General features: G+C 33.9%; 1 protein-coding gene across 4 annotated transcripts in view; it reads right to left on the bottom strand.

Moving 5' to 3' along the window:
• Ih (hyperpolarization activated cyclic nucleotide gated potassium channel Ih) overlaps positions 1-14494 on the bottom strand; it is a 130971-nt gene extending 116477 nt beyond the window's left edge. For 3 of the 4 annotated variants that reach the window (XM_086914770.1, XM_086914771.1, XM_086914772.1), the window contains exon 1: positions 11301-14494. In XM_086914770.1, coding sequence (XP_086770896.1) covers positions 11301-11395 — 95 coding nt within the window. In that variant the 5' untranslated portion in view covers positions 11396-14494. The remainder of the gene's footprint in view (positions 1-11300) is intronic. The other variant, XM_086914773.1, reaches the window with a different exon arrangement.
• Positions 14495-25678: the final 11184 nt, after the last annotated feature.

Below are 25678 nucleotides of genomic sequence, written 5' to 3'. Positions count from 1 at the left end.
TTATTACAATAATAAAATGAGATACGTAATAATCAAATATATATAATTGTAATTAAAGTATCCTATATTCCATTTATAAAGCAACTGGTACATAATAAATTAGATGAAAGATTTCCAATTAAACTTCGCGATTACTTTTTCTGCCGGTTGAATAACTTCCGAAATGAATACGTCATTGGAAAACTTCTTTTTATCACTGCAAGATACGATATTGCACGAAGAAACGTATGAATAATAAAATATTGATAATAAAAGAAAGTATAGAAAGGAAAAAAAAAGAAAAATTTAATAAAACGTAATGTATAATACATATAAAGAAAATAGAAAAAAAATATAAATTATATAAAAATTATATCTTATATATTAAAGTAGTTGATTGGTCCTGGTTATTGACTTTTTCCACTAACTTCAACTTATTCGGTTGATCTAATAATTCCTATCGTTTCAGTAACGTGTTTCATAATATGAAATATTACATTTTATAAACGTTGAACCTCAAATTAAGTTCAAATTTTATTATCAATTTTCAACTTTTATCTCAAAAATCTCATAACAAATTACATCATAATATAATTACTTACATCTCGACAAATATTTATCTATCATGAATCTTAAGTATATTGAACATCTGAATTCTATTATTTCTGTATTTAATTTTCCTACAAACATTTCTACAAATATTTTAATCTAAAGTCGAAAAACATTATTACCAAATTATCCGTCTGATACAAATCATTATCCGCCTAATTAATTCCATTGAACAATGCCTCGTATCATTTTCACATAAGAATGGATTTTATCACAGATCTCGTTCCACACCAAGAGGAAAAGAGACATATTAAAAGAAAAAGAGAAAGAATGGTGGAAGTCAAGTTTATAGCAATACACGAGCCTATAAAATCCGGCAGGTTATCGATTGGACTTGTGCCTACTGCAAATCTGGATATGTGTTCTCTATTCACCTGAATATATCCGCGGTGTGCCATTCGCGATTTGGGTCAGTGGATCACATAACCACATTTCTTTCGCCTGTTCGCGACTCAATTTTTCAATTAAGCGGACGATGCGGTTCCTCGAGGAACATACTTTCGCCATTTTCGTGGAAAGGTATCAAAGGGTTTGCTATCTGACAGACACGTTATCACGTGTAATATTTTAATTCCGCTTCGATTCCGCGTCTCACCCCCCTCTGTCTCAGGAGGATTTGTGCCCGATGACTGGATTGGAACGTGTCCATGGAAACGAAACGAACAGGGAAGGAATTAGGCAGGTGGAAACCGAGTTATGACTGCCTTCTTGTTCATCGTGAGGAAGATGTTCCAGAAATTTGTTATTTGTTAACGTTTGGTATCTCGTATTATCAAAAATTTGCTTTACTTTTAGATTACAATGATACGTAATAATGCTTTAATTTTGATATGAATTTTTAATCATTTTATTTCTGTTTGGAATATACGCGAGTGAATTGCAAATAAATTACGAAAGGACTCTCTAAGCAGATAAAACTTTTTCTTCTAAAAATTCTTAAGTCATTAAAGTTCATAAAAATTCGAATACTTTTACACATACGTAAACGACAACGAAAGAATCTTCTAAAAATCGACAAACGTACGAAAAAAGCTTTCACGGACGTAAGAAATCAAACAACGCTGGGACCCCTGGCAATAATCCCACCACTTGAGCAGCTTCGAAAAATCCTATCGTCGATCCCCATCATCGAACACCCTTGCACGAACGATACAACAACCACCATCATCTCTCCACTCGATCCAACCACTCGAACAGCCCTCGACACGAAACAACGAGCCATGTTCCACGAGGGTGGAGGAAAATCCATGACACGCGACCATGTAAACGGTACACGCGTGCTACGCGTCACATTACACACGTGCCATAGCAGTGTTCTCCTCGCTTAATTTCCGTCATGCTCGATACGTGACCTTAGCCCTGAAAGCCGGTGATTAATATCGTGGGTCACGTAAGTCCTTAAGTCGGGATCACGAAAGGGTGAAAGTTACGATTCACCGCGTGCCTTAAATGCCTTTCCACTCTAAAAAAAAAAAAAAAAAAAAAAAGAAAAAAGAAAAAAGAGGGTGAAGAAGAACAAGAGAAGAAAGGTGAGATGGAATGAATGAATGGAGAAAAAAATAAAAGAAGAAAGAGAGGAATGGAATAAAGAAGGGAGTAGAGATAGATTTTCCATAAAACCAACTCACAAATTTATGGAAGAGTTTAAAAGGGAGGAAAATTTTATTTTTCTGTAATATTGAATTTGAAAAATGGTTGGATTGTCTTCTATAAAATTTTCTTATGGGCTGAATGTTTTTATTGAATTAAAGGATTATTTAAGCGTTTTCATTTTGGTGGTAAAAAGGAGTTTGAAAAGGGAACCGTTTCTTTGTGTAAATGTTGATTAGCAAGCGTCTTCTTGTGTGAAAATTTTGCTAAATAATAACGTTAGAGGATTAACGTTAGTTAGTGTGGAAATTAAAAATTATTCTGATGTTTTTGTTCGTTCATTTTTTGAAGATTTCATAAAAATTGTAAATTGAGAGTGTAATTTTTTCTTATACAATAAGAAATATATTTCTACAGGCATATAAGTAATTTTTATTGGGATATTGAATGTAATGAAAATTTTCTTAATTTCTAGTTTTTATGTAAGTATATATTCATATGTAAATTAGAACTTATTTTTAACAATAATTTATCAAGTTTTAACATTTTTTTAATTAATTGTTAAAAGAGATTCAGATGAAAAATATTCAAGGAAGACTTGAAAAAAAAGTTTTCATTAAGAACGCAGAAAATTCAGATCTTAAACTTGAAATCGAATCTCCTGTTATTTAAAATTCAAAAATGAATATGTAAAATAAGATCACGCAATACAATAAATTAATGGTTGCGTGTAATATATTCGTTGCCTGGACTTTCACGCGACTTAAATAATATTTCTAATCTCTCTGATTAAAAGTTTTTATACATACTCCCTTTTTTCCATTCATAATTAAATTTCACAAACAGAGAGAAGCAGAATTTTTTTTAAAAAAGAAATTTTTAATTCGTTTAACCAAAAAAGTCATTTCACGAAACTACCTAAGTAAAGAAATTTTATTCGCAGTATTCAATTTTATTCGGGTTAATCTGTATACTCAGAGGATTCGTTTAGAAAAGATAAATATTTGTCGAATGTGTTGACATGTTTATCTACGAATTTTGAAATGATTTAAACGAAAGAGTGCAAAATCGTGAAACTACTATCTTGCTAATAGCACTGGTGTTTACGAGTGTTTGAACATTCTTAGAGGAAGTATTTGCCATTGGAATGGATTGACTAAGGTATTAAGTTTGTCGGTAAGGATTAATGGAAAAAGCTGCTGATACAAGATAAAACAGTATTTACCAATTTGAATCTTTTAATCTTAATGATAACGCAATACAGTTTATAAAAATATTGATGTTTCTAATTACAAATTATTTACGTGAAACGACAAACTGTTTTGTGTGTGGTCGGTATAATTTAAGATGAAGATTAGCCTCCTAAGGAAAAGGAAAGTTAAAGAACTGGAAGATATTTGAATAAAATTTAAAAAGAATGTTTCGTTTCATCGTATGATTAAAAGTTAAAAATGAAAATTTAAAGACAAAAATTTATCGATCGAGATTTATTTGAAACGAGAGACTCGTAGATTCTCATAGAATTATTAGATTATTCGTCGACTCGTACTTCTATCTATTACAACTTTGTTGCACTTCGTGAATATATAAAAGTATCGAAATGAGAGAGGAATATTGTGTACCATCCTTTGCTCTCTGTTCAATCGAACATAGAAACTCCACTTCAACTCCATATCAACTTCGAAACTTCCCGTTACGATCAATGACTATGAAACCTGTTTCATCCTATCTTGACACGCACCAGTTCCTGTTTACCGTGATTCCAGATTGAATTTCTTCATTCATTAGGAAATAAAATTATGTTAGAACTTATTATATAATTCTGAGCAAATCTTCGCTATTTGTTAAGTGAAGTGTCAAGAAATCAAAAATAATGTATGATATTCTAAAATCTAATTGTAAGGATAATTTTAAAATTTAATGTCAGAAGATTAATTTATGAGCAAAAGTATAATAAGATTAGAATATTTATTTTTGCTAAAACTCAAGAGTTTTATGTACAAAAAAAAATTTATTTCATTCCCTACACTGATCTGTAGAATAACTTATCCAGTTGTTTCATCCTCATTCATTTGGAAGTTAGCCAAATGCTAGTGTATCTGATGAAATTTCAAACTTGAATTTTTTTTTAAAAGTGATACTTCAATTTTATCTTTTATTTTTGGATAATTTCCACTACAATTATTTCATTCAGATTAATACCAACATTTTGCAAATCCACTTTTCTTAAAATTGGTTAATTTTGGTAATCATTGATCATCGTTGCATACAATGTCGTGCGCAATATGAGGTAATAATTTTCAAATTTATTTTCAATTTCTTTGAACAATTTTTCCAAAGCAAACGACACTTTTATCCAACATTTATTATCAATTGTACGATCGAAATAAATGATAAATAAGTGGCTCGAATAAATAGAGATCGACGAAATAAAAGGGGGAACGATTTTTATCTTTCATTCACGCGACTAAACGAGCGATATTTACAGAGCGATCTACACAGACCGATGTAAATGTTTACCGATGGATTAACAAAATCTAGTGTCGTACGATATAACGGGAAGAAGGAGAACTTTGGATTTTCGTGATGTGTTAAATGGCGAGTCACGCCCTTGGCGATTTATATATCCGCGTTACATTTTATAAATTACTCGTTTAACTTGATTAAAAGACTTGCTGCTTGAAGAATCGTACGTGGAAAGAGTTTCAAATTGGGATTCATTCGAGCGGATTCTTAGTGATGGATGTCTAAGGAATGATAATTTTATTTCATTGGACTATATTTTCAAAATTTTGAAAAGAATCGTCTCTATTATATCATTAATTACATTGATATTTTTTTAGTGTTTTTATTTTGTTTCTTTCATCTATGTTAATGTGATTTTAATTAATTTGTAAATAATTGCTTTTCAAATTTGTATTACGAGGATGGAAAAGAGTAAAAATATAAGTTCTATTTCATATTGCGCGTATCTTCGAAGTAAACAGGAAAAAGAAATCTTTGAATTCTCTAATAAAATTTTTAATTTCAAATTAACAAAATTCCACAATAATAAAAAATATAATGAATCCTAAGAAAACTTCAAACCACGGGGATTAAACCAAAAACGGGAAAAGAAATGTTAAAAGCTTTCAATAATAAAATAAAATATTAAATCTAAAATAACATTTAATCTTCCTAAACACAGATACAATTTCTCGATTAAAACAATCCAATCAGGAATTTTGTAAACGATCCATCGTCCTTCGAACAAGATTTGATCGATTTCTCGGCCCGATGAAAATTATCGAAAAAGAGATGACTTCGTATAAATATATACGTACATGTATCCAGGAGGGGGGAGGGGGCAGGAAGGTGCAGAGGGTTGCGTGGGGGTTGTGGAATGCGGGGTAAAACCAGATCAATACGGACCAAAGCGTACCACGGTCGCGAACCCGCGACACATAAACCAGGAAAAAGAGCAAACTCGAATAGACAGACCGACAGACGGACTTAGAACATTGGAAAACTGTGACATGTGGGTCACTGGGGATCCAAGGTGATCAGAGATGATAAATCGTCCTTGTTTTGAAGGACGATAAATCCTCCTTACTCGAATTTTCTTTGATTTAATTATATACGTGTAATATGTTTTTAATTGCAGTTAAGTTATCGCATAAGTCATTATGTAAATTTATAAATGTTTTCTATTGGGATTAGAGATGTGTATGAATTGTGTAATATAGTGTTCTACGTTACACGAATATTTGCATATGCAATATGCCCGTTGGATTATTTGTTATTTTTGAAAAAATGTTGTATTTTATTTTTTTGTTTTTGGAGGGAGAGTAATTTAATTTACGTAAATGAATTTTTTCTAAATGGAAGATTAAACGCATAGAAGTTAATCTTATCTTCTTTTTTAATGGAATTGTATATCTGTTGATAGATTGGAATAATAATTACATGTGTGATATGGTGAGAATAAATAAAAATTATGTAAAAATTACTTTAAACATGTGTCAAAAAGTTGCAGTTTCGTTGGGAATTACTGCAAGGTGTATCGAGACGAGTGGAATATTAATAATAAAACTCGTAACAACACGTGTATATCTTTTCTGTAACAAGTGTAAAAAGTTTGATACAAGTTTTCACCATATGTCGAATAATAATGAAGAAAGTTGTCGCATGAATCATAGTTGGAAAAAGAAATCCTGAATTTTTCACTGAATCAATTCCTGTTGGGAGCCATATTCTTGCAAGATACGTCGTGGATAATATAAATCAGGAAGAAGTTCAAAAATCAAAATTTGATATCTTTATGACAAAAATTGAAGCAATGGGATGAATTTTCAATAAACTTCATTATAAATAATACATTATAAAACGATGTAATGACTTTGTTGTTCATCGTTGTTTAATTTTTTTAAATTTCAGAATGATATGAAAAAATTGTAATTATAATATTATATAATAATTTTTCTAAAAGTAGTTGAAGATATTTCTAAAGATCATGAAAGATCTGCATAATAAATTACAAATTTGTTACAAAAAATTATTTTTATGCTAGAATACTCATTTCTAATACCTTTTATTAAAAAATTTCTAATATCTTTATTACACAAACTTCCATTTGCACCCTTTTTCATGATGTCCAAAATTAAATTTTTATCTCACGCACCATGGAATTAATGAAATTAAAAAAAATCGAGTTATCTTTTAACATATGAAGGGACTATCTTTCGAATTTTAATTTCTGAAACATTTTCTGACACGAGATGTAATTAAATAATTATATTTCGCCTAATATTGTTTAAATGATGTTATTTCCATTTACGCTTGTGACTTAATAAATTTCTAAAATTCAAAAGCTCTCAAAAACTCTTTTTCGAGCAAGAGAATAATTAAATTTCGAATATTACAAGGACAGATTTGTGATAACCAAATCTAAAATTCATTTTTGTCTTTCGTTATTTTCGATCATAAATCACAATCAATATTTTCACACTTTAAAATGTATATCTACAACACATCAAATCTCAAGAATGATTTTCATTCTCTTTATTAATTATAAAAAATTAGCTGTTAATTATATATATATAGTTATATAATAATATATATAACTATATATTATTATTAACTTTTTGTTATTTCGTGTAAAGCAAAGGGAGTGTACGTATGATCATGATTTTATTTATTGGAGAAATTTCAAAAGATTGTTTCGATATCGATATATATATATATATATCCCAATAAATAAAATCATGATCATACGTACACTTCCTTTGCTTTACACGAAATAACAAAAAGTTAATAATAACAATTTTCTTCGATATTGAAACAACCCCTTCAAAAATAACACAAATAAAAATTCTTTCGTCACACCATCACAATAAAACATCTTATTTATATACTTTTCGCGATTTAAATTACAAAAGGTTAATTATAATTTTATTCGATACTAAAAGCAACCCCTCTCTCTCAAAAATAAATAAACACGATAAAAACTCTTCCTCGAACGCATCTCGATCCATCCTCCTCCTCCTCCCTCCCACCCTTCTTCGTTTAAAACGAAGAAAATAGAATCAATCCGTACAGTTTCAATTTAACGATCCTCCCCTCCTATCTGTACACTTGAATTGTATAATACGTGTTCATCGAACACATACACACACACACACGTACGATTTACTTCCTCCTCCTCCTCCTCCTTCCCCCTGGTGGCGACTTTACTTTTACGATTTCTCGATCCAGTGACGTTTACGAGGTGTCGATAGCTAATAAACGATCGAAGAATGATCGACACCGTTCACCATCACCGGTCACAAAGAAACGGGAGAGTGGGCGGAAACATAAATCCACCGAAGCGTTTTTATTTCCGTTCGTGTACCTTCTGCACGGATCCGCTACAGCTGTACGATGCGCTAACATAGCCGCAAAGGTCAGTTACTCGATTAATCATGCACCATCCACGATACTTCCACCAATAACTATCAGATATGTACATATGTACATATATACATATATACGTATGTAATACGTCCATGGCATGGCGCGAAGTATATAAATATTTATCGATTCAAAGAGGAAGAGGGAGAGTTTGACTGTCCTGCTCGATTATCACACTGGATTTCACCGATTCCCTTTTTTTTTATCTTTGTTGAGGAAGATGCAATTGGAAAATTGAGACTCGAGCGTGAATTCAATGAAAAGAGAAGTGTGTTATTTTAAATTTGCTGGTACGAATTATCTTGGATTGGATCTTTTAAAATATCTTCTTGAAAATGTGAAAATATTTGTGTAAAATGTACTTGACTCGTATCGATACTCAACCCGCCAATTGATTTCGTGGAAGTTTAACACTTTCAAGAAGTTAATAGGAGAGTATATCCCAAGGTAACCTTTGCAAGAATTGCGAGGTTATAATTTTCTTAACATGTCTGACGTAAAGTCTATTTGGACAGAGGAATCCATTTTGAAAATTACATTCGATTTATTTTTTCTCTAATTCGTTCCAATTCGCGTATATCAATCGCTACGAATTTTTTCAAATTCAATTTTTATCAATTTTTTTCGAGTGATTTTTTTTTTTTTTAAGGATAATATATCTGAAAATAATTTTTACGAAGGTTGTAGGGTTATAATTATTCTAATGTGACTATCTAATGTGAAATCTATTTGGATAAGATTCCATTAGGAATTACATATCCTATTTTAAAAATTAGGCTTAATTTGTTTTGACGAATGAAACATGATCCTTCGTATAAAATTGTAATATCGAATTCTCTAGGTAGAAAGAGCAGAATTAAATAATTAAAAAGGAAAATGAAGAAAGTTTCGTTTCCGTTCATTTTTCACATTTAACCTTTAATGTAACCACGTTTTAGTCAAGATATAAATAAAAAAAAATAAAACGACCTTCGACTATAGCTCAATCACAGTACATACCGAATCACCTTATATTACTAATTTTATAGTTTATTTATAATCATACATATCGAAGAAATGTATGATTTTCTATAGTTTGTATTATAGATTAAGCTTACTTTTTTATTCTGCAGATTTGAAATTGTATCTATTATAATTATAAAATAAATATTTATTGGAAAAAGAAATTAATAATCTTCAGGTTTGAAAAATTTCTTAAAAATCTAATTCTTATGTCCTTAAGTATTAATTATTGAGTCATAAGCAGAGTATAGACCAAATTAATCCATCTAAAAATAAACTATAAAATAAATAATCTGATATGCAAAATTGAAAGTAGAATAAAATAAAGTAAAAATTAAATTGAAATAATTTCTTACTTCTCTAATTTTTCTGAAAAACATATATAATAAATTTCACAGTCTTGTCAAATTTAAAAAATAAAAAAATTCTAAAAGATTACAAATCATTTCAGAATGAAAATTATCAAATTTCGAATTTCTATAAAATTAAAAATATCGAAATCTTAGAAAATTCTAAATTTCACAAATATCAAGCTTCGAATCCTCCAATTCCAACGTAACAAAATCACCATTCTCGTGGCAAACAAATATAAAGAAATGTATATATATAGAGGAAGAGAGAGAGAGAGAGAGAAAAAAGGGTGGCATTGTAGGGCAAAAATCCTGTTTTCCGGCATACGATATCCATCAACTAGTAGCAAATGAACGTCCAACACCCGCGTAATCGATTTCATCGTGTTCCAACGCACGTGCTGCGCCTGAATAAAACGTGCTCATCAATCGCTGTCGCGACAAATTACGCGACTTTATCAACAGATTTCGCTTGTGAAAAAGCGCTTCATCTAGCTCTCTCTCTCTCTTTCTCGCCATTTGATGTCGAGATATTTCTTAGTTCCTTCTCTGTTTAAATATCAACCTTCAATCTAATTTTTTTGAAGAATTAAAGAAACGAAAGATCGATAGATGTAGGTCAGACCATTATACAATACTTGTCTTTTCAATTACTGGAATGGATATAATAAGCGATCTTAAGTGTCAGTGTGATTAGAAGAGAAATAATAGATTGTATATCAATGTCGGTAGTTCGAGAACAATTTCAGAAATTCAATTACTTTCTGTCGTGATTATTTAAATCCATAATAATGATTTATAAGATCAAATGCTCTTGAAAAAATTCGAATCAATTGTAATCTCTGATCTATGACAATTTTCCTGTGCAATGAAATAATATAAAATACGTCTTATTTTCTTTTCTTTAACTTCCTTCTGTATATTAATTTGTATTAAAAAATATTAATCTACAAAATCTCTTGACTCGTTTTGTAAATAATAATAACGACAAAAAAAATAATCTTGTTGTTAAAATTACTTGAATTATTAATTTTTATTATTATTGTTATTAATCGGCATCGCTGCTAGTTTAATAATTTGAGATGTATTCAAATATCGTATCCATATTCTTGTTCAAACGTCGTCTATTCAAGTACTGATCCTGTGGATGACCATTTGCGATCACTACATGCGTGTGATTATTTTGTATAGCGTGCCCCTGTTATAGCGATCGTTGCACAGCTCCCCGCCGTTCCTCAAAACGCTGCAGACACATTGAAAGCGACAAACAAAGCGCAGTTACGTGTACGCGTACGTACGCTGTGGAAAAGGGATGAAATTTGGGGATCGAAGGGTGGCAGAGCCGAACAAAATTGTTTCTTCTTTCGCCTCTTTTTCTTTTTCCTTTCTCCTTTAAAATTTCAACACTTGCACAGCCTTATATTCATATATATTATAAAATAATTGCCAATCCTTTTTCTAAAAATAATTACCTAGAGAATAAGTGAATTTTGAATACTCCATTAAAAATAATTTTTCAATAATTCCTACTAATAGGAGACAATAGAAATAACGAGCGACAAAGGAAGAAACTTGAAATCTTTATCCTTTCAACCCAGATTTCGTTCAGCTCTGTGTCAGCGACAAGTGCAAGCGGAATCAAGCGACAACGGAAAAAATAAATTAGTCGGATTGGTTTTATTAAAAAATTACGAAACTGGATACAAGTGGACATTTGATCTGGTCGAGACACCGAAAGCGCAAAACGCCTTTCCACACGGAAGCCACAGCAGCAGCAGACTGCACGCGCGACAACAGTGTTCTTTCTCTCAAACAACATACAACAATGTGCTCTCGGCATACATCAGAGGGTTGTTCTCCTGCTGGTTGGCCGGCTGCGAGGTAACCGAACGTCTCGGCCTCCAAAGTGCCAGCCTTGCCAATCCGTACTTCGTCATCCTCCAGACCCTTTGCAGACCTTTGACGCGCGCACTTCCTCTCCAATGTTCCTCTCACTGTTTGCCAACGATCACCTGCCGCGCCTCGTCATCGTGGCGTCACGTGTTCAACCGGGTTCACCTCTTCAAAGCGTGGCCAATTATCTGGAGCGTCTTGTCCATGCATTTCCGCAGGATGTCGCGGAACGACATGTTGAGCAAAGCACGTGTTCCAAGAATAGATGAACCATCGGTATAGAAAAGGACGATCTATAATTGATTTTCCAATATGTGTGTATATCCTTCTGATTTCTCGATCGAATTCTCTCGTCCAGAACGATTGGAGAACGAGTCAGTTTGAATCTTTGAGTCAGTCTCTTTGACAATTGTACGTTCGAATCGATCACGCGATGTGTATATATGTGTGTAAGTGTGTATGTGTATGTGTGTATGTCTAGAAAGGATGTAGCAAAAATATCTCTTTATACTTCTTTCTCCTTCGTGTCTCTCTCCTCCTTTTCTCGCGATTAAGATTTAATTTTTTAAGTCGCTACTTTTTTTAAAACTCGAACGAAGAATAAACGGCACAGCCAATGATTAATAATTGTCTTAACTCGAAGAACGTTGACGTTTCTCTTTCTCTCTCTCTCTCTCTCTCTTTCATCCTTCTTCCTTCCTCTCTAAGTAAAGTTTTCTCCCTTTCCTCCTCGCCACTTCAACTCGAAGATAAACTTTACCCACTCTGGCGGCTCTCCACGCTCTCTTTACGTCTTCCACGCTTCACCGTCCACTCGCGAGTGACAGAGCTCACTTTTTTATCGCGGCTACTTTATTGCGAGTGGAACTTTGATACTCTCCTCTCTTTTCCTCTCTTTTACTTCACCCTTCCTACTTTCTGCACCCCCTCGAAACCCTAGTGGCTCGCGACGTCGGCCAAAGTATATCGCGGTCCCGTTGGTAGTCAAGGCACTGGACATGCGCGCCGTGGAAACGAGCCTCTGACATTCTATAACTCGATCAGGCCAGCAATCAACATAACCACCTTTCCACGCTGTCGTTGGATGGATTTTTTTAATTTTTTGCAGACAAAACGTGATGTAAAAATCTATCCTTGGACGTTTTCCTCCGTATATATATATATATATCTCCTAAGAATGATTCGATTTTATTTCGTTATATTCTTCGTTAGAAGATCTTCTTCTTCTTCTTCTTATTATTATTATTCGTGTGTAAAGTCGCGTGTGGCCAAGGATGATATCGATTCCACGTCGTATCCTCATTCCAGTTCGATTCTCATTCGAACGTGTGGTCCTTGAACAATCCCGTTCAAGGATGTTTTCGAAATGAAGCTGCGATTATCGATCTCCCCTCGACCGACCCCCTCCCCCTTCGCCCTCGAAAAACTCGATAAATTGACTGGTAAAATTGCAAACAGCTTCTGAATAGAAAAACTGGTAGAAAACTGAACTGGGTAAGTAAGTAAGCTCTGCGTTATTATCACCAAGCGTTTCTTTATCGTCCGACCGATCTATCTTATCTACTGATTCTCCTGCTTTCTATTTCTATTTCTATTTTGCGTTTCTCTTTTTTTTTCTTTCTTTTTTTTTTTTTTTCACGATTACGTATAGAACGATCAGACTAGCGGACGTATTGACTTGATTCCTCCTCGAAGGCGGACAATTGAGCAATCCTAAACGAGGAGTCCTCTCTGATTATTATATCACGATTGATCGATAGATTGAAAACACTGATATTATTGACGGATATCGAGGTTCGAAAGAACGAATTCACCGTTTCCCCTCTTATTAGGAGAAGTGTCCGCGAAAGAGGTTCATTTCCCAGATCGAGAGATATGGAACACTGGTATGATCGTTGATGAGCATTGGAACGAAAGATCGATGACGGATTCACTGTCCACTCGTGTCCGCTCGATAGGATTGGTTTCGATAAAACGATCAATCGTTTCAGGGAGAGAGAGAGAGAGATATGTTATTCGACATGAAACGAAACGATTGCTTAGCTTCACTTAGGCTGAACATTTGAAAACAACATTACAGTTAGACGGGTCTCTATTGTTGATCGATGTCGAGCAGTTCACAGTCACGGTTAGTCGATAACTGGCATCATTGATCTAACCTCGATTCTCTCGAAGAACAGCTCACCGTATCCTCGACAAACGAGACAGATTCCTCGAGGCCAGTCTCTCCAATTATCGGAGGAAGACAGGGATTATTGACAGGGTACCATCCCAGAGCCTTACAGTCTACCATCTTAGCTCTCCTCGCGATCCCCATTCGTCTGTGACATAACCACAAGCCGATAAAACCAGGCTCCCTTACTTCCATCCAAACTATCCCACCGTCAACTCTCCGATCCAAAATTCTTCTCTCCTCCGTTCACTCGCCGCACCAACATCTACAACATCCGAGAATCACTTCATCCCCTTCATGGAGACTCGTTTCGAAGATTCACACGGATGGTCTTCCTTCCTTCCTTCCTTCCCTCGTATCGATTCGAACGCCTCTCTTTCTCCCCCGTAGTGGCAGTGTATCCTTCCCGAATATCCCGCGTCAACGTCGAAAAGTCCGCCGCGGCGCGCGATTCTTTCCGTGATCGATGGCCGGTCCGCCTCGCGAATCACTCGTATCGGTGACTTGCGTGTCGCGGCGCGGCACACGTGACTCGAAGGTCATATTCAAGGATCGATCGGGGAAGCGGGCTCCCTTTCAGGAGGCCGCTCCCGGAAGCCCGCGATCGATGCACCAGAGATTGCGAACAATATTCTGCCCGATGGAAGATGATCGCCGGTCCAGTTGATCGAGGATCCCCTCACGTCCATCTCATGGCTGGTCGAGGAATCACTTCGGATCGAGCGTCGTTGGCCGCCATTAAATCTCGAAATCTATGGGCGACGATCGACGAGAGGAAGATCGAGGGGTGCCTTCTCTTTTCTTCTTTCTTTTTCCGGATGATGGATTCTCGAGGATCGTTTTAAAGAATCCTGCTTAGGCGAGCCACTTCGATTCACGCGCGCGCGCGCGCGTGTGTCCGTTCCTCTCGACCGATTATGATCCTGGACGAGCAACTCTCCTCCCGCCTGATATATACGTGTACACGCGGCGAGAAACTCGTCGCTCTCAGCGACGACTGCCGCCCCCGAGCTGCCCCGCGACTGCGCAAACTCGATCCCCTCGATTTTCCTCCCTCGTGCGCTTTCTTTTCGCCGCCGGGGAGAGATGGCACAGGCATCGACGAATGGAGGAAGGTCGAGGTCCTCGATTACGAGAAGAGGCGTCGTGTGGTTTTGACAGGGTTTTGTTTTTTTCTCCTCTTTTTCATTTTTTCTTTTTTTCTTCGGATGTTTGGGATGATTGATGGATTTTCGGTTCCATTGGCGGGTTAGGGATGTTTTTTCGGGGAGGAGGGGAAGGGAGAATTTATTATCGATCAATTTTACTCGGGAGTATCGTTTTTTTTTTTTTTTTCGTTGTGCAAGAAAGTATACTTTGTTGTTGAAGAGAAATTATTCGTGATCGATCTTACATTTAATATTGTAAGACTTTATGTTTATCGATATTCGTCAACAACAATATCATAAATGTATATTCGTTTAACTTCTTCTAACTCTTATCAGTGATTAGAATTTTTAAAAGATTCTGGTAGCGAGGAGTTGTTGGACAGATTAGAAAATAAAATTAAACATTACGATTAAACGGGTGTTTTTGAATCAAGAGTTTTAATCGAGAGAAATTGATTATACTACAAAGATTTCTTTGCGTCAATCGAAAGCATTACATTCCTCTTATATTCTCGACCCTTCGAGCACCTTCGTAGAACCCTCGAACGAATAAAATTCCTTCACTCTCCTCCGAATAACTCGAATAACTCGAATATCTCGCCCGAATGAAATATCGAAGATTCCAAAATTGACAATGGAGAACAACGAAAAGGACCCACTTCTATAATTATGTCGCGAAACCGAGAGTGACCATCGAACGTTGGATGTTGGACAAGTGTATCCGTCTGGTCGAACAGAAATTTTCTTTTGTCTACCATCGAGTGGGCTCTCGTTCCGCTCCATTGACTTAAATAACAATGGAAGCGCAAAGGCAACGAGAATCATCGGCTTTCTTGCTCCAATTATAGGCGCAAGGGGTACATTCGCTCGTCCCATTCGCCATTCATCGCGAAAAGGCGTTAATTTCCCAAGGGCGCTGTGCAGAGGAACGTCCATTTTCGATAAAAAAAAAAAGAAAAAAAAAAAAGAAAAGATTTAAAGAGACAGCATCAAAGAGTTCCCCTTATCTGATCACTCAATTTCCACTCCATATTTTTCCACCACTTCTGTTTCGTTTTTCGTCTCGTTTCTCTCTGTGCGGTTACGGATCGATAAATCAATAAAAATGTTCTCCCATTGCCCTGTTCCAGAGACTCTCGATTACGAGGACAATGGGGAGGGGGAATTAACGTCGAAACGATTAACAGTAGCGAATTCCTGTACGCGATGACGAGGAAGAAACGTGGCGCGCGAAAATGTTGAGTCAGATTTATAAATAAACCCCGTTATCAGATACCCGGCCACGGCTATTTTAAGGTATCGACCAATCAGTGTTAAGGTCAAGCGCGCCCACGATTTGTCGAGGACTATCAAAATTTATCCAGAGGGGTCGGATCCTTGCCTTTTCCCGCGATCGATTAAAATTCTGTTTGATTGATCGTAGAGGATAGGCGTGATATTTCACGCTTTCGCTGATTTATGGGAAGGTGATTTTTTAACGTTTAACGCGTTCTCTTGAACAGTCTCGTTGGATTTAATAAGATTTATCTGGATTATCTTATCTGTTCTTTTTTTTTTTTTTTTTATCTTTAAGAACCTTATCGTGTCGAGAAATTTACAAAAATTTAATTATTACGAATTGATTGAAATATTTAAAATTATATGTTAAATCTAGAGAAACATCACGATGAATTATCTTTCTTATTCCATTTATTTTGTGAAATTAGATGTTTATTTTTGAAAACGAAAATTCGATTCACTTAGAACCATAAGTGTTATTAGGATTAAGGATTAAATTGAAAAGAAAATCTACTTTCTAAAAACAAACTATCTGAAAATTCTGATTGAAGAAGTATGAATTGTAACAATAATTCGAAGGTTACAAATTGCAAATACAATATTCGAACTGATGGTACATTTGAATTGAAAAATTTCCAAAATATCGTATAAAGAAATATTCTCTGTAATTTGTGATCGAATGGTCCAAACTTTTGATCTGATTAATTTTAGTAAATGGGAGATAAAATTATCCACGTTACATCATCAATTCCATAAGCGCTTCTTTGCGTAACATCTATGTACACATATATGCAAATCGGATACAATTTCCGATGATATAACGATGAAATATTGAGACATAACCACTTATCCGCTCAGCAATACATTATTAGAGCATTGAATTAAATTAACATTTATTTTGTAAACATTTCGCCGAAAACGAAATTAGGTATAAAATGGATTGAATCGTACGTTGGATTACCAGTGAATTTTTTCCAAAAGAAAAGAATTGTAAACGAAACACTGCCATTTATTTATTTATTTTTATAATTGAAGAAAATTATAATTGAAGAATCAAAATATTTCTGATATTAATAATAATTATTATATAGAATCTTCAAAAATCACCAAATTAAATATTCTTACATTATTAATACTTATTTTACTATCATCATTATTATACACTTAACTTTAAAAATAATAATCATCTAATATTCAACAATCAAATTGTTGAATATCTCTTCAACGCACGAATTTCAAGTATAACTTTCAAGATTAAATAAAAAAGAAAAAGAATCCTATTCGACCATAAAATCTCACAGAAAATTTCCAAATAAACCGATAAACTTTGCTCCAAAAAAGAAAAAAAAAAAAAATCATACATACAAAAGCAGCAACATTCCATTTCGCACAAAAATTCGCGAAAATGGAATCCATTCAAGAATTACGTAACCAATCCTAACGTTACCGATTCGCGTCACCTCGTGGTATAACGTATCAGTTATACCGTGTCAAAGTGACCCGGTTTTCAGGCTTTACTTTTACTTTTCATCAATCTTTCTCGCGGGGCAAAACTCAGTGGATCGAGGCACAGAACGGTTGGAAAGGTGGCGCGGAGGCGATCGGTGGCGAAATAAATTTATCGAGGCGAAACGAGGGTGCAAGAAAGCAGACAGAGCGCGATGAACAAAGGAGGCGACCCGCCTCGTGAAAATTGGAAACATGCCAGTGGCGCTATCGCGTGGAGGGTGGCGCAAGTTCGAAGGGGTGAGGGTGGCCAGACAAGGGGTGACATCTAGTCTAGCGGGGAAATATTGACCGTAAAAATGGCGTCAAGCCGGGGCGAGTTATGCGATAGGAATTTCCATCCAAGAAATGGATGACGCGTGCCCTTTTGAAATTTCGTTTTCCACGGAAAAAATAAATGGATGGATTCTTTTTGAAAGGGATATTCGATCGATCTTACAATAAAAGTGAAATTCGTTGAATTTTTTTTTTTTTTTTAGAGGAAATTGAAATTCGAGGAAGGACAATTGGCACGTGGATGATGGAGGAGCAGTTGTTGATTTTGAAAGATAATTTGTGAGAGATGATTCGTAATATATATATATATATATATATATATTGTTTTTATCGGATTCATATCTTTGTGATATCTTTTTAATGGAATGGAATTGATACGTGAATATCTTTCTGTAGATTTATCGTAGGGATAATAACGTGTAAGAACGTTCGAATTTCGTGCTTCTTCGTGGAGAGATGTTTCTCTGATTATTGGAAATTGTAAATGTAACAGATAACGTTTTCAAATTTTGGTAATGATTAACCATTGATCGTCAATGATATATTTAAAGAATGATAGTTCTATTACTCTTATTGAATCGAATTATTAATTGTATTACTTAAAAATTTACAGATTTACTGATATTATCCTCGTTACTTTAATATCGATAATTATTAATATTATTAAAAAGTTAGAAACGTTTTCAACAGTATCAGATCAACAATCAGCCAAAATTTATTGCAATTCTAACAAAAATCATCACCCCACGTCTTTGCACAAAATCAATCAAGAGATTAACTCGTCAGCTTAAAACTTCGACTATTTTAATACGAAATATTTACTTTGCACCCAGTTTATCGTAGAAGAAACACTCCCATCTTCCATGCTCCTCGTGAGTCAGATCCTTGCAAAACATTCCACGCACGTATTAAGTCCCCATTCCGCGATATATTTCGTTTGAAATTTTCCCGCCCGATGATGAAGCCGAATAGCGATTTAAAACGACTGAACTACTTGATTGAACAAACGATGGAGCAAGCAACTTTTCAAAGTAACTTTGTTTGGACTTACAAGGAAAATGGCCAGGAGGTTTCGAGCTTCTGTGACGGACGCTTTTCGTGTTTCGCGGCATGTCGGTTCTCATTTCCATGGCAACTGTATAAAAGGGAAAGAAAAGTTTAGAATTAATTCGTCACGTTCCACGTAAACACACAGATTTTTGCAGCTTATCCATCTAGCGCGTTTTCCCGTGTTTACCTCGGATTTTTTTTTTTTTTTTTCGTAACATCCGCGAAAACAACCGTGACCCAGATCGATTACTTTCCTTTTTTTTTTTTTTTTTTTAATTTTCACACAATTCCAACAAACATCATTTATCGTAACGTTATTATCGCTTGTTAAACGAACGTTAATTCTCTTTTTCCCTAAAATGAAAATTATAAATGTGATACATGATTGAGAAAAATGGAAGAGAAAAAAATTCTCAAGGAAAAAGATGAGTTTAGTATCCGGTCTTTGAGTTATCGTTTTGTTTTGATTCGGTTATTGTATCGCTTTTATTAAGCCACTTACAGATTGGGATTCTGTTGCAAATAAAGCAAGGAATTTGAATTTCATGACCGCAGATTAAGATATCAGAGATTGTTGTTTTTATTAATAATATCGCGAGCTTTAAAGAAAACAATAGGTGTTATTATTGGTTTTATACATAGTTTTTAAGTGTAGATGTATTTGTATATGTTTATTTTTTACAGATTTATAATATTTTGATACGTATATTTGTTCACGTGTCAATGGAAAATTATTGGGATATGTATGTAATATCGTTTTAAAGGCAAACACGAACTAGTATTTTTAAATATATTTTTAAACAAATATATTAGTTGAGTGTTCCTTTTGATATTGTAGAATTTTAATATTTTATGGTTTGTTGATGTGTACGAATACGGAGAAGTTTTTTTTTATATATTAATAGTAATAAAAGTAACAATGATAAAATAACAATCACTTTCGAAAAAGGATAAAATTTTTTAATCGATAATTTTGTTTTTTAACTGATGTTTTTAGATATGAAAGATGAATTAGCGTAATGATTAAATTAAAGTCAAATTTATTTTGCGTTATTTAACATTTAATTTTCGAAGAAAACGAACTGGAATTCTATAATATCACCATATATAAAAAGTTACTATAATAAAATATTACTGATTTATTACATAACTTCATAAAGGATATATTTTCATTGATATATGCAACATTTCAGTTTTTACTATTTTTCATATAAGATATCATAAAATTACTCAAAGTTACCAAAAACATTTTAATTCTTGTCTACTTCACAATATTCTTTTTCTTGCAACTGTGAATTATTCTAAAAGACACTTAAAAATAAATTCTAATGGAAACCTTAATTTTTGAAGATGTGGTAATTTTTTAACACTTGTTTCAAATTGCACGTAACTCAATCAAAATCCGACAAACACAAAAATTTAAAATCTCAATTTGAAAGATGCAGTAAGAAGAGGATTGAAAAAAGGAAATAAGAACGAGTCGCAAAAACTCTATGCTTATAGAGGACACAATTTCTCGAAAACACGTGTCACCCGATCGCGGCTCGAGTTATCGATTTCTTTGGCGCACATGCTGTTCATTGTGATCGTTCCAGAACGAATAATCTAGAAGGAACTCTGAAAGCAACTACCTTCGAACGGGGAACCAATAAGAATGAAACCTACGTATTTACAGACGATAAATTCGTCAATCGATACAAAATAAAGATCTAATAAACCTGATACGATCTAGTAAACCTGATAAATCCTTATGAAAGGATAAATACAATGACTAGAAACAAAATGATAGTTTTTATGTGTAAATTCATAAAAGAAATAATTATTTTTTCTCAAATTATTTCTAAATTTAACATACTGTATCTATTCTACGCGCGTTGAAATTATTCTATTATTCAACTAAAGTTTTAGATTTTCATTGTTAAACAAAACTTCTATTTATTTTCTTTTTTTATATCTACTTCATATCATAATATCACATTAACATTCTCATATTATTCATATTCGTTGTTCACAGCATTTTATGTTTTGAATTGTATTTTAAAAAACTACCGAAAATCACACTTATTTGTAATTAAAAAATTTTCATAGCGAAAAATCAACGAAAACGAATTGTCTCCACGTTTTTTCCTTCTTTTTAAAAAATAAAAAATCCTAACGTTGCTACAAAAAAATCGTAGAAGAGGAAAATTTTCATAGAAAGTCACGCATGATGGTAAACTCTAAAATTGCAACCCCTTTCCAAAAAGACATCACGGTTCGACGAACTGAAACACGAAGAACATCGCAGTGCGTGTGTGCATCACAAGAGACGATGAGAAAGAGAGGGGCATGTACGTTTAAATAATTCATTAGAGAGAAGATTTGCATGTAATGGTGAGATCGAAGGAGGGGGGCAAATGAATTAAGCGCTCGGTTGAGGAAAGAACGTTAGGTGAAACATGTGGCGAGATGCATAGGCGAGTGGTGGTAAATAGAATCGAACAGTTTGTTCCTGAATAAGTGGGCGTGCGCGTTGACATATTTTTGGAACACCGGTTCGAGCCAAAGAGAAGAAATATTGTGCGTGAAATGGATATGTATAAACGTGCCAGGAACGATTTTTGTTGGGAATTTTTGTTGCGAATAAAAATATGGTATTTTTTTTCGAGATATTGAGAAGTTAAAACGTGTTTAACGTGTCACAAATTTTAATGTGTCGTGGATTTCGTGTTTCCAAATTTCTAAATTTTTATGTTTCAAGTTGAATTTCTTTTGCAATCGAAAAGTTAAATTATTCTTTGACAATAATTATTAACCGCATCAACTGATATTGTTTATTTTGAAATTTTATAAAGGGGATTAAAAATCAATAAAGTTGATGTTCAAAATGCAATTCAAAATTTATCGATTTTCTAATTAATGATTACTGTTCATATATATATTTTTTCGATTTAATATTCTTACTCTTATCTTAATTTTTGAATTATATTATAGCAAATCAGCGATACGTTCTCTCATTGTTTTAAACTGTAATGAACTTGTGAAAGTCGCATAGCCCACGTACTTTTATCACCTAAAATGTATCCACATATTGAATAGAATCAGCCCCTGTATAGAAGAAAGTTAGACAGAATTCGTACGGATGTGCATCGCTGTTTTAAGCTTGTCAGACTGAAAATTATAACAGGATGTCCCAAAACGTTTTCCTTCGCGTGAAATGGTATTCGACCCAGAAAAACCTGTGAAACGAGTTCTCTTTTTTCTTTTTCTTTCTTTTTTTTTTTTTTTTTTTTCAAAGAGTTTATCGCTTGAAACGGTGATTTGTGAATATTCTTTTCACGTAAACATTTTTTTTTTTTTTTTGCTAATCTTTCTGTTAACCATCAAATTTTTTTTAATAATTGGTTCAAAATTCATTCTGAAATTTTAATCGCTTTTTTAAATATAATCCTTTATCCTCGGATATATTTTCCATTTAATAACCATTTTCAAAGGTAATATAGAAACATTTTAAACATATTTTAAATATAGATAAAATTTCTTCAAAACTGTTAAATACGAGTTAAGATATTTTATATATAATAATATATGTAATGTGAATTTACTTTCAATTAAAAAAAAAAACATGATAATTTAATTAATTTTTACGTTCATATTCGAAAATTATTTAATTTTCAGATGTATTATAATTGTTTCATTATTTACGAATTTCTTAATATCCGAAAACTTTTTATTCATCTTCCAGTTAATTCGCACGATGGATTAATCATAAAAAAATCTGAGACTTGTCAATTTGACAATTTTTATAGTTAAAATCGAACAAGACACCCTATACACAAACGCTTTATCATATCCACACCAATTGCACATTTTACCATACAAAAAAATCTGACACCTGTCTATTATTCTATTATTTTCATTCTACCATTTTTTATTACATTCTGATCATTCCACTAGTATTCTAATATCTGTTCTATATATATACATATATTTATAGATCGATAGTTTGACGATAGTTTCAGCGTTAAAATCGGACACCCTGTGCATAAACGATCTATCTTATCCATATCCGACTGGACATCCCCGGTATTAGTCACGTGTTCCAGCGACGTGGACACTGTTTCGGGGGTGTGCACCCTCCGTAGCTCGGTATCGACCGTGCCACCATGGGTCTGAGATCGGGCTGCATCTTGCCAACCAAAATGTTTTCAACCCCGTTTCCGAGCCGAGACGTCGGCCACCCCTCCACCACCCTGGAAATATAGTTCGAGTCGAGAGTGTGTATTTGAAATCGTTGATTTATTCGTCGGCCAAGCGTACCCCGTCGCAAGGGCGTGGATTTCTCTGCTTTCTGAAAAACATCACGATCCACGAGAGACGAGGTCGGATGCTCCAGTTGGAACAATTGTAGATTCGTATTTGTTTTTTTCTTTTTTTTTTCGTACGAATCGGAGAACGAAGGAATTCTGATGGAATTATTTAGAAAATTGGACAAAAGGAAATTTTTTAAAAAACGCTCGATAGTGTTAATGATTACACACGTGTGATAAAAGTGATGGAAATAACTTGAGCAGGAATAAAGATATTAAATTATCAGAATTTCAATTTGTTGATTAAAACGTATTCCAATTATCTTATAGATAATTTCTCTTACGATAAAACTATCGTCTAATTTTCCAACGAAAACCTATCAATACGAAAAGAGATACATGGAATACAACATCCCAAACGTTCTTATAAGTCATCTACATCTGTCTAAAATAATGCTCAGCATCCACCATCAGTAGCCATCCTTTCAAAACCATCTCGACTTCCACTAAACTAAGAGACAATACCCATCATTCATCGCTATCCAATAAATTCCTAGGGAAGGAGTGCACACCTCGAATGCCCGAAGAAATAATTCAGAGTGCACACCGGGGACCGGACATACAGGTCGAAGAGGGCTTCATTGTCTGGCTCAGAGGGCGCTTGACCTTCCGCAAAGGCATCGAGCACCTGCTTCTTTCCTTTCACTCGAATTTTCTCCGTGCACACCGATAGTGCTCGTTGTAATCGTACGAAAGAAGAAGAAGAAAAAAAAAGAAAGAAAGGAAGAGGAGAGAAGAAGCAAGTACAATCTATTTCACAATAACCGCCTCCTCGGATATTAGATATTGTCGCCATAACACAGCCACACCGATTGATCTCGATCGCGTGCCAGTCTCGTTCAGAGAGGTTGTACACACACACACACACACACACGAATGTCGTGCACACAGTCACCGTGTGTGCACGTGTGACAGGGTAGTAGTAACCACCCCCGACCACCAGTTCTCACCAGGCCGGTTGCCACCACCTCGTACGAGGTCGAGCGCCCTTTCGAAATTTGCCGATGGCCAAAGGAGGCCTCGAGGACTGCTTGGCTGACCTCGAATCCGAGATTCTTATCTTTGAACCGAAAGCTCCGGGAAAGACACCGTTTATCGAACGACAGAACTACTCACGGCCGTCCACGGCCGGTTTTCAATAGGTAGTGAACCTAGCTGGTATCTCCTCTGTGGCCCAGAAACCGATTCACAATGAAAATTCTGAAATATAAATATGCCGCGTTTGGCCTCGAGGACAATCGACCTCCACTCGAGGCGGGACCGTGCTACGTCGCGACGATCTCTATCGTGCGACGATCGGGAGGAACCGGCCGGATCTGACGGTTCTGATCGAAGAAATGGGATTGGAGCGCGGAATAGGGTGGAGAAATAGAATTGAAGAGCTTTCGCGAATTTTCGAATAATTTTGCCTCGCCTCGCTTTCGAGTAATTGTATACCTGAGGGTGGACTTTTGTCTTTTTCTCGTATCTGAAAAGGTAAGGCCGTGTTTGTCGATGGAATTAGAGAAACGGCATTATTCGGATTAATTTTTGTCAATTTAATGTATATCGATCGATTTATTTTTCGTATTCTGATAAAGTATGGTAGGGAAATGTATGTATATAAATATGAATTTATTATTTGATCAATTTAGATTCGTTTGCTAAAAACTGTTAATTCGTGATATTTCTATAGTATTTATTTTTGTATTATTATATTACACTTTAAAACAAATAAAATTTTATCGCAGCACAGCGAACATAATAATAGAAAAATACAGGAATGAAAATAATTGTCGAATATTTTGTGATATTTTTAAAATGAAACGAATTCGGTGAAAGAGTGACATTTATGATACGAGAAGATAATGTATATTTTATATAGTTTTTATCATAATTATCTCACAGTGACTTTATTAGCACATCTTTCGTATTCGAATTCAGGTTTATATTATTAAAAATCACGATATATTTAAAAAATTATTCATAATAATTATAAAATACACGAATACGTAACATGTATTAAATTCTATAATACGAAAATAAGTATCAAATGGAATAAATGAATTATTTGTTGCCATAATATATAGAAATAAAAAAATCAATGAACAATATGTTAATCCATTTAATTGTCAATTCTTTTTATGTAAAATCTTTATGTAATTTCATAAATTTTAATTGGCTTTCAACAAAATTAAATAAAAAATAAAAATAACAATTAAATAAAAAGAAAAAATACCTTTTTGAAAATCTTTATAATATCATATAATTTAATATCAATGATATTGTATTAATAAAAATATTTTAAAAATATCCATTAAAAATTGATGATTCCCAAATAAAAAAAAATTTCATTACATAACCTCTACTTTCAAATTGAAATTAATTGTATATTTGTTCGAATCGAACATAAGTTTAATATCTAAAATATTCTCTTCGAACGAATTCCCTTCGAGAAATATAAATGGAAGATAAGAATTGGAAAAAAAAAAAAAAGAAACTAATATTCTGAAATAGAAATTTTTATTCGAGAATTTGTAATAGGAAGGAAAGGATCGAGAGATTGGA

Source organism: Apis florea, unplaced genomic scaffold (assembly GCF_048593485.1).
Source record: "Apis florea isolate Af1SG1 unplaced genomic scaffold, ASM4859348v1 contig_3741_pilon, whole genome shotgun sequence".
In the NCBI taxonomy this organism is placed as follows: Eukaryota; Metazoa; Arthropoda; class Insecta; order Hymenoptera; family Apidae; genus Apis; species Apis florea.
This window is presented reverse-complemented; position numbering and strand designations above follow the sequence as displayed.